This window comes from Lutjanus erythropterus, chromosome 19 (genome assembly GCF_056507025.1).
Source record: "Lutjanus erythropterus isolate fLutEry1 chromosome 19, fLutEry1.hap2, whole genome shotgun sequence".
Lineage (NCBI taxonomy): Eukaryota > Metazoa > Chordata > Actinopteri > Lutjaniformes > Lutjanidae > Lutjanus > Lutjanus erythropterus.
In genome coordinates, this window is record NC_139335.1 from 4,026,475 (window position 1) to 4,039,467 (window position 12,993).

General features: G+C 41.3%; 1 protein-coding gene across 1 annotated transcript in view; it reads left to right on the top strand.

The window, feature by feature from the left end:
• The window catches only part of slc38a12 (solute carrier family 38 member 12), a 66,657-nt gene that overhangs the window by 9,503 nt on the left and 44,161 nt on the right, over positions 1-12,993 (top strand). Inside the window, exons 6-8 of the mRNA XM_084744125.1 lie at positions 1,319-1,402; positions 9,071-9,170; positions 10,721-10,817. Of these exons, the coding sequence (XP_084600251.1) occupies positions 1,319-1,402; positions 9,071-9,170; positions 10,721-10,817 (281 nt within the window). The remainder of the gene's footprint in view (positions 1-1,318; positions 1,403-9,070; positions 9,171-10,720; positions 10,818-12,993) is intronic.

Below are 12,993 nucleotides of genomic sequence, written 5' to 3' on the forward strand. Positions count from 1 at the left end.
AAGTGTTTATGTGACATAGATCATCACTAAAAAAAAAAAACTCTGGACAGGACATAGTATCACGAGGGAAGGGTATTGTTAGCATTTTATCGCTACCAATACTGCTTATTGATACTACTTTCTGTAATTCGATGCAAAAATGAAAACATGGACATGCAAGTATGTGACAAGATTTAATAGTCTTTTTAACTGGGGAAATTGGTAACTATGATCAAGCAGGGTTCAGTCAGAAATCTACTTGCCCGTTGTCAAGTTTTACTTGCCCCTTGCCCCTCTGACTGGGGGATCCGGAGGAGTTCCCAGTCCTCCCTGTGGCCTTGCCCCAGCTGGACCTGCGTGGAACACCTCCCTAGGGAGGCGACCAGGTGGCATCCTTACAAGATGGCCGAACCACAACAACTGGCTCCTTTCTATGCAAAGGAGCAGCGGCTCTACTCTTAGTCCTTCATGGATGACCGAGCTCACCCTGTCCCAGATGCCAGCCACCCTCCTGAGAAAACCCATTTCGGTCGCTTGTATCTGCGATCTCGTTCTGTCTGTCATGACCCACCCTTCATGACCGCAGGTGAGAGCAGGAATGAACATTGACCGGTAGATCAAGAGCTTTGGCTTCTGACTTTGCCTTCCCGGTGCAGTTCCCTCACTCAAGAACAAGACCCCAAGATACTTGAACTCCCTCACTTGGGATAAGGACTCATTCCCTACTCAGAATAGACAATCCACTGGTTTCCTGCAGAGAAAAGTATACATTTTTAACAACCAAAGTGCTAATAGAACAATGGCCAAGTGCACTGCATTGTAATAAAAGCTTTTAGACAATAAAAAATGGAACATTTATTGGAAATAACATATTTTTCCACTGTTGCTTGACTCAAGACAAGCATGCATCAGTTAAATACACACCTGCAAATGAGTTTGCTGTGCTGGGCTGAAGCACCGACTCAAACTGAGTCAAGCCAAGCAGCACATGGATGAAAAAGTAGGAAAAGATTTGCAGAAGTTACTGACGGAGGCGCCACCGAAAAGGGGCAAAAATTAGTGTGTCATGTTTCTGTCGCTATGGATAAATACCTGTGACTACTGCAGAGTCATTAAACCTGGAAGCGAATGCTGATTGTACCCTTTCCCATTGAAGACGAAAGCCAGATGTTAGTGGGTGTTGGTGGGTTTTTATCCAGTGTGAAAAGAGCTTAAATGTTGTGTTCTGTTATGTAAAAGCATCCACCTTGTGATGTACTTTCTTTGATATTTATCTACTTCCAAAATGTACATGATGCTTACTGTAGATGTTGTTTCTGTTTTCTTATTTTTTTTCCAGAGCGATCTGGAGGTCACGTCGATCATTTCGACATCGTGGAGCGGGTTGAGATGGGTCAAATGGCCTCCATGTTCTTCAACAAAGGTAATATTCCTTTGGCCTCGAGCATCAAATCTCACTGCCCATTTTTCAATTAGCCGCAGACACCAGCGTCATTAGCCACGTGTAACATTTATAGAGGAGTAGTGAAGGTTGTGTGGGATAATTTTTACACCTTTTCTGTCCAATCGTCACATTCACAGAGGAAAGGCTGCTGGCTCTTTTAATTGGATGTAATTATAAATGGATAAATTGCCTTTGGTTGTAATTACCTGTTTGAGACCCCATCAAGGCTCTTAATCTTTCTACTGTGCCTGTGTGTGGGAGGGGCTACAACCTGAATTGAAGCCTTAATCACGTTCACCTTGAACCGCACAGAGCAACCTTGCGGCGTTACATTCCTCGAACCATCACTGAACATTTTCCAGGATTGGTGTCTGCATGCAGCACCTCCTTCTCCTCATCTTCTCCTCATCTCCTCCCTCCCCTTGTCTGCCTGCATTACGCCGACCGGCTCTTCATAACCCGATGCGAGTGACTCAACAGTCTGCGGCGTCCCCGTTGTCGCAGGAATAAAGGAACAACAAAAGGTCAAAGCTCTGACAACATCATCTGTGCTGACATGTCCTGTCCTTCAGCTCTTCGACACTAGGTGGAGCCCTCGGCACACACAGCGTAACACACATCCAGTCGGCTCATGTTCGCACCCACACGTGTGAACGCACTCATGCATGCATGCCATCATGCAGCTCATGCTGTTAAAGCTGCAGTGTTCTCCCATCCATTCAGCCTCTTGTCACTCAGCTCGACAGTCCGGCCTGTTAAAGGTGAAAAAAAAAAATCTCTGCTGATGACCTTTCCCATCGTGAAGCGGTGTGCAGGTGAGGCACGTGGAGGTATCGATTGGTAATAAGGAAATGAGTTTTCTCTCCTCGCCCTCTCTCTCCACATGCAGTGGGAAAGCTGCCCGGTGACTCTAATCAGAAATGAATTAGATAGGCACGAGTCCCAGCACATGCTGAACGAGGAAAAGGGAAACGCGGCTCTTTTGTCTGTCCTGACAGCCCCGACCTGCTCGGCTTTTACCTGCCGCTTCCTGTACGTGCACAGATGAAGAAATGTAACAGGTCAAGGAAGATATCATGTAAAATCTGTAGATATTAAAGGTCCAGTGTGGAAGATTTAGGGGGATATATTGGCAGAATATGTCAAAATTTGAATTGAATATAAGTAAGTGTTTTTATTTGTATATAATCACCTGAAAATAAGAATCGTTGTGTTTTTGTTACATTAGAATGAGTTGACATGCTCTACAGCGGCCCAGAATGGACAAACCAAAGATACGATACTGGCTTGCGTGGAGAGTTTGTCCGAATGTGCCCTTTCACACATGCAGCATGCATTAGGAGAGCGTTCGCATCCAGCGTCTTCACACGTTAGAAATAATCTGTTTGGATTAGGTGAGAGGAGACGCCTACAAAATGAGGAGGAGGAGGTGTCATTCATAATGATGAGCGTTTTTGCACTTTTGACGGAGCAAACTGTGCAGAGCGGAATGATAGACGCGGAGATGAGCTGACTGCGGTGTGTTGGCTCGGCAGCAAGGCCTTCGCCATCCTGGGAAAAAAAAAGGCTGCCCGGCAGGTGAGACACTTCATGGTGCGCTGCTTTTCTGACTGTATTCTGATGTTTTCACATCACATATGATGAAGAGGCATTAAAAGGCATGAAAACCTAAACCCAAAAATAATAGAGTCATGTTGTCTGATATTGATCGGTGCATAGTCTGTATGAAAACAAAATCAGTGGCTTCGCAAGTCTGAGCACGTCACCAACATGCCCACACGTGCACTCTGACTCTGAGCTGCTCTGTTCACATGTGAGGCTCACCTTAAACCCTAGACTAGGGAGCTGGCAGGGCAGAAACCAGATTGGTTTTACGAACCTCCTTCTGTAAATGCGTAAGTCAAGTATATTGTATTTTTTCATAACTAACATATTTTTCTGAACTCAGCCTGGTTTCTATAGAAATATATTTAATGAGACATGAGCGTAGAAGAGGGACGCCTGCACCAGTAAGCTGCAAAAGACCTGCAAAATAAAACAGCATATATTATCTTTGGTTAGTGTTTGTAGTGCATCTGTTCAGAGATGCATGATGGTTTATGTAGGAAATAGCAGTTTTTGTGCTGGTTAAAGTTGTGACCATGAGTTTCACAACACCAGCTATATTGTACAATGACGTGATTCCTGCCTCTTGTATTGAACTGCATCCAAGCAACCACGTCACTGAGACGCTTTGTCTCTAAATAATTTTCCACACATTTAGCTGTCATGAGAGGATGTGAGATGCGGTATCATTTAAATAGAAATATGAGTAGTGATATGTCAGCATCATTTTTGGATATCTGTCTCTCCTGGAATGTATTCATATTGTTTCACTCAGTTGTTCTTGTGAAAAGTGACAGAAATAGTCTTGTGGAGTCATAAGTTCAAACGCCAGCTGCTTGTCTCACCTCTGAATAGCTGATGAATCAGTGTGAAGTGGATGTGAATGTCAGATTGTCAGTTTTGGAAAATTACAGACGTGGTTGGACATGGCACACCTTATCTGAAGTTGGAAAGGTGTTTCTAAAGCTATTAAAACATATGACTGCAGTTCTGATGAAGTTTACCGGCAGCTTAGAACTCTTTTTTTTTTTTTTTACGTTGCATAAACCAATCGATTAATCAACACTTTTTTTCTGTCCACAATGATTCAACTCTTGTTCCTCATGGATCAGTCTGTTGTTGGATTTAATTGACTTGATTAGTGTTTGACTTGTAGGCTCAGTGCAGGGTGAAAGCACTAATAGAAAGAACAGACTTGTGTTGCTGGTCACTTAACTCTGGATGACCTCAGCATGCTCACACTAATGATAATTTATGTAAAAACATGCTGAGGGCTGCTACAACTGTCAAAATACTTGGGTGAACACAAATTCAGGTGCCGTAAGATGCATCTGAATTCTTCATTAAGCACCTAAAGTTATTAGTCTGTGGATGTTTAATTATTTTTTTTATCTGATTGCATGATTATATTAAGGTTGTTTATTCTATTGCTGAAAAACGAAGTTGATTAATTTGATGTTAAATTATTATTTTGCATAAAGTTCAGTGCCAGCCATTTAGACAATTGGGTAATTATTTTATTTATTTATTTTTTTATAAACAATGCACAAAATTTAACAGTTACAGGTTTTCTTACTCTTCTGTGTTAGTAAATTTAATATTTTGGGGTTTTGGTTATGTTGTAATTAGAGCTGCAACCAGACTATCGACTATTAAATTAATCACCAGCTATTTTGATAATCGATTACTAGAAAATGTCAGAATTCTCTGATTTCAGTTTCTCACATGTGATTATTTTTTTACATTTCTTTAGTCTTCTATGACAGTGAATTGAATATCTTTGGATTGGGGACAGAACCAGACGTTTCAGGATGTCATGTTGGGCTTTGGAAATCAACATTTTCAACCATTCTCTGACATTTTATGGACTAAACAACTAAATGACTAATTGAGAATCAATAATGAAAATAATTCTTAGTTTCAGCCCTACTAAAATGCAGATCTCTTCCAAAGGATGGCTGTGCAGTTAGTTAAAAGTGACGATTTAATTCAAACAAACCCCAGGACACAAACCGAAATTGCAAGGGATTATGGGGTGTGAGGGGACAGATGTTGACATGTGATAACCAGCAGTTTCTCTTTCTTGGAAAGCGGAGCAAAACAAAATCAACTGCAGTCTGGACTGACAGTCGTATTCAGCTTTTCCTTCGTGCGTTCAGTTCAGGGAGGTAAATAACACGGAAGAGTGTAAACAAGTCCATCAAGTTACAGGACGCTTAAACGATTTTAGCGCTGCTTCCCCACGCTTCATAGATAATAAACCGTGAGCGGGATTGCACGCTCGTCTTTCTGTTCTGCACCTTTGCAGGCAATTAAAAGGCATCTCTCCTGCTGTTGAGGAGGCTCTCCTAGAGGGCATTGACTTCCTCCTGGACTGAAATTGACGTGGCAGCAGCGGTAAGGCAGGCTTGGAATAAGGCCATGGGTATCGTATCAGCCTGACCTGCAGCCACTGACAGGAATGTTGATGGGGGCTGGTTTATCTGCACCACTGTGGAAAGGTGTTACTATAACCTTCACATTGATGATTTGAAAGTTGATTAGAAGACGACTTTGGCTAAAGTCACAAAGAGAGAGAGACTAACAGAGCGCTGTCCTTGCATCAGCATCTTGTCTCAGCTTTTCTTACCTCTGTGATGTGATGTGATGTGGTGGCTAACATGGCGGCTACGCAAACAGCAGGATTGTTTCTTCAGCGTGAGCCGTCCTTCCCCTGACATACGGAGGGGCATGGCGGCGAATACTAATTCACTCCGCTGTAACCCGGGCTTCTGTCTTTAATGAGAGCCAAACATGGGCACATCCATTTTTAATACTTCAGTGACTTTTACTTAAATGTCATACTTGAGCATTGAGAGCACCGGCAAAATGAAAAGTGCCTGAACCACTGAGAAGATAAATGGATATGTTTGCTTGAGCTTGCAGCCCAATCATTTTCCATAAGCCTCTGCTACCACAGTTTCTTGTATCAGCTTGGTAAGAGATGCACTTTAATTCAGGGGCTAAATTATAATGGCTAACCGTGATCAACACAACGGATCGATGTTACAAATAGAGTTCCGGGAAAGAAGCTCAGTCCATGAAAGCTTGATTTGTTCCTCAAAATGAGACTAAGTGAAGCCTATTATGTTGTAGCTCAGTCCTTTCAGACCTCAGCTCTGTTTACTGATGGTTAGAGGCATACAGTATGTTGACCTGTGGGGGAGAAAGTAACAGAAAAAAACTCAGATTTTGTAAGACCCAAACGCACTGAAGGAGATTTGAAGCGATCTACAATCTGCCACCAAGGTTTGTCCTGCCTGAACTTTGGCTTTCAGCAGGGTGTAACCAGGCAAGTTATTAAAAAAATACAAATTATTATTTTTGCTGCGGTATGAAAACAAGTATCAAGCATTGTTTTCATGCTAGAATTATGTCAAAGTTTAAAATTCTTTTATAAATCAGGCCAGAGTGTCTGCGAGTTCAGGTAGCAATTTAAACATTTAAAACGATGATCCTTTTAATTTTCTCTGCTTTATTAGTGGGGATGCACCAATTGACCGTCCAGAGAGTGTCAGCGTCACATATCCGATTCTGTACTGGTCATATTCACATTTACGCCCCCGTGGTCATGTCATGTGCGCAGCGACACAGGCAGTGACGTCACAGCCACAATGGCGCTGGATACAGCCACCGCACACACTCAGACACATGCTTGCATGAAGTCTGTGTTAGTAATAAGGAATGTTTACAAGGAGACGGAGCAGCTGAGCAGCTGAGCAGCTGACGGTGTCACCAAACGGTAACGGATTTGACCCACAGGCTGCCAATTGATATACAATATAATATGATATTATTACATTAACACAGCCCAGGTTCAAACTGGACAGGAATATGTTTCAGGGTTAAGGAAGAGTCCGGAAAATTAATTTTCACAGTCTCATTTCTCACATTGTCATCTGAAGAAACAAGTCTTTCTCTACGCTGCTTAATGTCTCCCGTGGCACATCGTTGGACGAGGCATATTAGCGTCCCAGTGGCAGATAGCAGAAGCAGGGCGGACTGTACTCTGCTGCCGCTGTCAGCAAGCGATAGCAAGGCGGGAGCCCTGCATGACCGCAGGGCTGCAGGCCTTCATGGCACTGTAACTAATATTTCCCAATTACCCAGAGCCACAGGCAAAAATGCTGCAAAATGGGTCTTCACGTAGTAGCCCAGTCTTTCATGTAGCTGTGAAACGCATCACTATCCATCATCACTCTGCTTCTGACAGACAGCAGACCAGACAGCCTCTCTGTGAGCAGCTACACGCAAACTATTTAGTGCATCGTATGGGAAGACACTTTTATTGCCTTATGCAGGTTTAACAGTAGGGATTTAATGCTGTACTTTACATAACAGGAATGGAAAAATATATTATTTTAATATCCTATTATAAAAAAGTCTGCTTTGACCTCCCCTGTAGAGTGAGTTTCATGGTCACAAATAAGTCATCAGAACGTGCCGCTGTCACGCTGAGAGGCTCTGAAATAAAGGAGGAGGAAAGTGAGTTTTAACTTTGAATTTCACCTCATTAATCGTTCTCTCCTTATATTCCGATTCTACTTCTTGTGGGAATATCGGAGTGAAATTCTGATGAACTGAGATTATAGCCTTTCACAAATCAAATCTAAATTGAGCCAGCCCCCGAGGCAACGACACCATTAACAATATGTCTCTAAAAATAAGTAAATAGGACAGTACGGAAAAAGAAAAGATGAATTTAGCACTACCTTGTCAGCGTGTGATGAAGGTAACAGACTGAATTTTACAGAAGCAGAGATTGTGAGATAACAAAGCTTGTTTTCTTGTGAGAACAGAAAGCAAAAGGTCGATTTCTCAATATAACAACAATTTGTCATTAAAAAAAAGCCTTGGTTTTCTCGAGATCGCTGGATGACTGTGGAGAACTTGAAAATAGAAGGAAAGATCCACACAAGAAAAAGATCCTGTTTAAAGTTTTGCGTGATGTTTTGCAGTCTGAGGAAGAGTCCGGAGCTCGAAATGTCATGCAAATAATGCATATAAATACCTTAAACAGGAGATTTTTGGTGTGCAGATGTTTCCTTTTTTTGTTCAAGGATTAAAATCAGACAATTAATTGATTAATCAAGAAAATAATCGTCAGATTAATCGATTATGAAAATAATTGTTAGTTTTAGCACTAAAAGAGTATTTCTGATTTTGATTTGACTCTTTTGGCCTCCAGTTTTTGATTCTGGTTTCTGACTGTGTTGTGAATCAATTAACAGCTTTTTTACAACTCGACAAGTGATTGTTTATTAGGCTGCCAGTTACTTATGTGTTAACTTCTATCACATCGTAATTCGGCTGTTTGATAGACACCATCAGCCTTTAATTCATAAAAAAATCAGTCTGCTCCTTAAAGCTGTAAATCTGTCACTTTTTATTTCTTTTTAATGGACTCTATGCTCTAATTTCCTTGTCAGTAATGAATTAGCTGAGGGGTCCAGTTGGACGGTTGAACCCCCTCTTGAGAATTCAAGAGCATGATGGATGTGTGGTGCACTGTGATGATCTGTCTGCTGGCTGAAGCTCTCGATCTTGTCTTGGCAAAGGCAGCCGGGTCGGGCCTGCCAGTCGGGTGGCTGATGAAAAGAAAAGGGCAGATGGTTAAGAGCTCGTGGCTGCGGAGAGTAAAGGCTGACAGGGAAGATTTCCTTCATGGTGTGATTAGTTTTTTAATTAATGCTATTAATATTTTCCATTGGACCAATAAGATGAGCCTGTGCTGCACAGGCTGCTGCCCCAGAAACGGGATGGAGGGATGAAATGAGCGGAGGTGTGGATGAGAGTGCGGTTTAATAGAGATCGCACCACGGTGGTCAAGTTTGACACACATCCATCAACTGTATTTCATGATGACGGGTTTGGACGGCTGGTAAAGATGAAAAATGTGTTTGCTTGTCACCTCTTGTCCTCATGTTACTTTAAAGTGGAATTCTGGTCTTTAACTTTGTCCTCATCTCTGACTCATTCATATTTTGATCTTTTGTCTTTCAGTTGGTGTCAATATGTTCTACATCTGCATCATAGTCTATCTGTATGGAGACCTGGCCATCTACGCAGCAGCTGTGCCTATATCACTGATGGAAGTGGCCTGGTAAGACCAATATACTCACTTTATCACGTTCATCCTCAGTTTTATCGCAAAATATAAATTACACATAGATGGGTTTTATGGATGTTCTCCTTGAGGAACGTTTGGAACATTTGCTATTTTCCATTTTGGCTCCTCTGCCCCCACACTTTAGTCCTGTTGTCACCTTCTGAACTCAAGATTAAGACAATAAAGCTTTGGTGACAGAGGCCTTTAGGCCTGCTGACCTCTTCATGCTGCCGCTGGCGTCTGAATCATGCGGACCTGCTTCCAGACAGATTTTTATTGCAGCTCCGCTGGCCACAGTGGGTGAGAATAAGTTATTTCATATAGTTATGGACTCTGTCCTTCAGATGCTGGACCACAGAAATGGTGAATCCCCTCTTTAGTGCTGGTTTTGTGAGATAATTTCAGCATGGTGACAGTTAGAGTTCCTGACATGTTTTTGATAGTTTCAGGCAGTTTTTAAATTTTTAAAGAAAGTTTAATATATGATCTTTAATAAACTGCCTCTCTTTTAGCTCAATTACTTTTTTAACTTCAGTGTTCAGAGTCAAATATAACGTTAACACAGTGTTAACCTATGAAAATAATGTGCATCCACACCAGCATTTGTAGGTTTTGTTTTTAAATGACAGATACATATACAAAATAAGATATGGGCACAGTAAAAGTAGAAAATAAAGATAAAATAAATAAATATATGAATAAATAAAAGAAAAAAGTACAGGATTATATGAGAGCAAATATATTTAAAAAGTGGTATAAGGGAAAAAAAACTTTTTAAAAACAAAAGGTACAGGAAGCCTCAGTGTCTGTAAACTTTGAGGATGTACCGATCCACCTGCCAGAGGTCAGACCCTTAAAAAAAAACAGAATGCCATGAAAATTGCAATCGTTGCATCTCTAATAAAACTAGCAGGAAGTATTTGAAAACATCTTCTTTCAGTTTAATTGATTTCCTGTTAATACAATCACACAGCTGTGATTTAGAGTTGAAAATGTCACCATATAAGCTTCTACCTCCTCTTCTTTTAATTGTTGTTGTGACAAAGCGGGCCTCTCTGATCCTGTCCTGAGGCACAGCACACTGACGCTGTCTTATCGCATTAAATTTCTCCTCCGCTGTGGTCCAAACCTTGCTAACCTTCCAGCAAGAATAAATGTGAGATGTAACTGAGACTTCAAAAGCAGTTTGCTTCGCCTGGAGGCACAAACCGCAGACTTCTTAGTATCATGGGCAGAGCCAGATGATTTTGCTTGAGCTTGGTCTGTCACGCAACACTGATGCGGGTTGTGATTACTTTTAAGAGATACTCTTATCACACAACCTCTACTGCTGCTTTTCCTTCAGCTGATTCATCTGATTGTGTCTTTCATGATATGTAAACGCAGACATTTTACATAACAAGTTGTAATGAGAGTTCAAAACTTTGAATTTCAAAGATTAGTGGTGACGTTCTGCAGTGTGCGTCACTTTCACATGGCAGTATCTCACACTGTTAGGGTTAAACGTTAAGCTTTAATTGTTTGTGTCTTTTTTTTTTGTGCAGTGGAAACCACTCCTGCAGCGCTGGAAATGTGAAGTACAACGATACAGACCCGTGCTGGGGCCCTGTCACCAGAAAAGATGCGTACCGGGTCTTTCTGGTAAGAGTTCATTTGTGTCCCAACAGTATAGATGTACCCCTGTAAAAAACTCAACCAGTCATCATCTTCCTAAAAGGTCTCATATTATACAAAATATACTTTTTCATGGTTTTTCAACAAAAATGTGAGCACAACGTGCTCGGATGCAGAGCTGGCCAATCAGAGCAGACTGTGCTTCGGAGGTGGAACAGGAGCTAAAACTGTGTTTCAGACAGAGAGTGGATAAAAAACCTGCAAAAATGGCCAATAAAAGAAAAATAATGTGTTTTATGAACATTAAAGCCTGTAAACCCATTCTATTAGAACCCACAGATAAAATTTTGAACCCCAAAATGAGCATAATACGTCTCCTTTAAGTCCTTGGAACTGCAACTGTAGTCAAGATCTCAGTCGGTGCCGAGGCGGGCCCTGACGCCGGAGCATATATGTATCATGGTTCTGCCTGCTCATCTCCAGGAACTAATTTCAGTCACAGATCTAGTCTTAAAATGTGGTGCAGAAAGAATATTAAAAATCCAGACTCATCAGATGGCAGGAAAACTTCTTAGCAACCTACAAGTTAGGAAAAACGAGTTAAATCCATTACAAGTCAAGGTACTGACAGTTTAAGTTAGTTCCTGCTCTGCAACTAATGATTATGTTCATTATCGATGAATCTTTCAGTCATTTTCTTGATTAGTCCATCAGTTTTTTGGTCCATAAAATATCAGAAAACAGTGAAAGAGTGTGATCACTGTCTTCCCCTAATGTCTTGCTCTGTGCACGACCCAAAAATATTCAGTTTACTATCAGAGAGGAATTAAAGAAACCAGAAGGAACCACAGTCGTATACTGCAGATTTGACACTGGAAGAAATGTGATGGTGGTCTGTAAAGGGGATGTACGTCACACTACATTGTGCAAGTAGAGCCTTTGCACTTTTTTTTTACTTGTTTTTATGCGAGTACAGCTTGTTTCACTTGGGATTTGTGATTAAGCAGCTCAACAGTAAAAAGAAAACTTATGGCCCTAACAGTCCAGCTGCAACTGGTCTTTGTATCTCCTGTGTGAACAAGGTGTCATGCACCTGCATCTCTGTCAGATGCAGCTCCGACACCATCGTCCGTCCTCTAAATCCTTCCCTTCCTTCACTTAAACTTCCCCCGACAGCCCACCTCTGCAGCCCACAGGAAGTGTGCGAGTGTCCTTGAAGCTTTAAACGAGCCAAACTCTGCGATTTCCACCCGAGCTTTAACTTTGCTCAGCGACAGTGATAGATGTGCTGATCTCCTCCTGTATAATTTCTCAGCCTCCCTCCTCCTCCCCGCTCTCCCTCTGTTTCCTATCCTCACTTAGATTTTAATAGAATGAGCAGACCCCAAATAATTTGCCAATAAATTAACTCTTCCCCTTTATCTCCTCTGGGATAAGGCTCTCACTCTGTGTAAGCAAATTGAAATAATGCTGATTTGTAATCTATGGTCAATTTGTTTACACTAGCAGTTTTTCAGACTCATTTCCCAGTTTCATCGCGACCGCTCAGGGAAATAGATCTGTAACACTACCCAATGTTTTTACCAGAGAACACTGACAAATAGGGATGCTCTGATCTGACCTTTTTCTCCAACTACACTGACGCTCAGCATATTTGACTGTACAAGTACTGCTGCAATACCGAAATATGAAACCTCTCTGTGTGATTAAACCAATTCTTCAGTGAGTAAGGTAACATGAGGCTGTAACTACACTTTCATTCTTAACTGCAAACCTTGTGTGATGCATGATATGGATTTTTTTCAGCCCATACCAATGACTGATGATAACCTGCTTCTCATGTCAGATATGATAACCGATAATTTCATACAACCTGTAGTTTACACACATCTAAGGGTAAGAAAGGCTAAGATGGATGACTGACTTTTGCAGAAGAATTCAAATTAAATGCTTTGTCAGTCTGTCAAATAAGATATTCTTTTAGCTGGTCAGTTATTATGTGCTGCAAGTGCTTATAAACCCATATAGATGGATAGGCAAATATACTTTTGAATATATTTTTTACCAATTTATTGACATAAATAATGCCTTAATTATACAAAGCTTATTACTTAAATTAGTAATCACAAATGTACAATGTGTTGTGACCAACACAGGTCATATCCTTGTCATCCACAATCATGTAGGCAGTAATTTTCGTCTC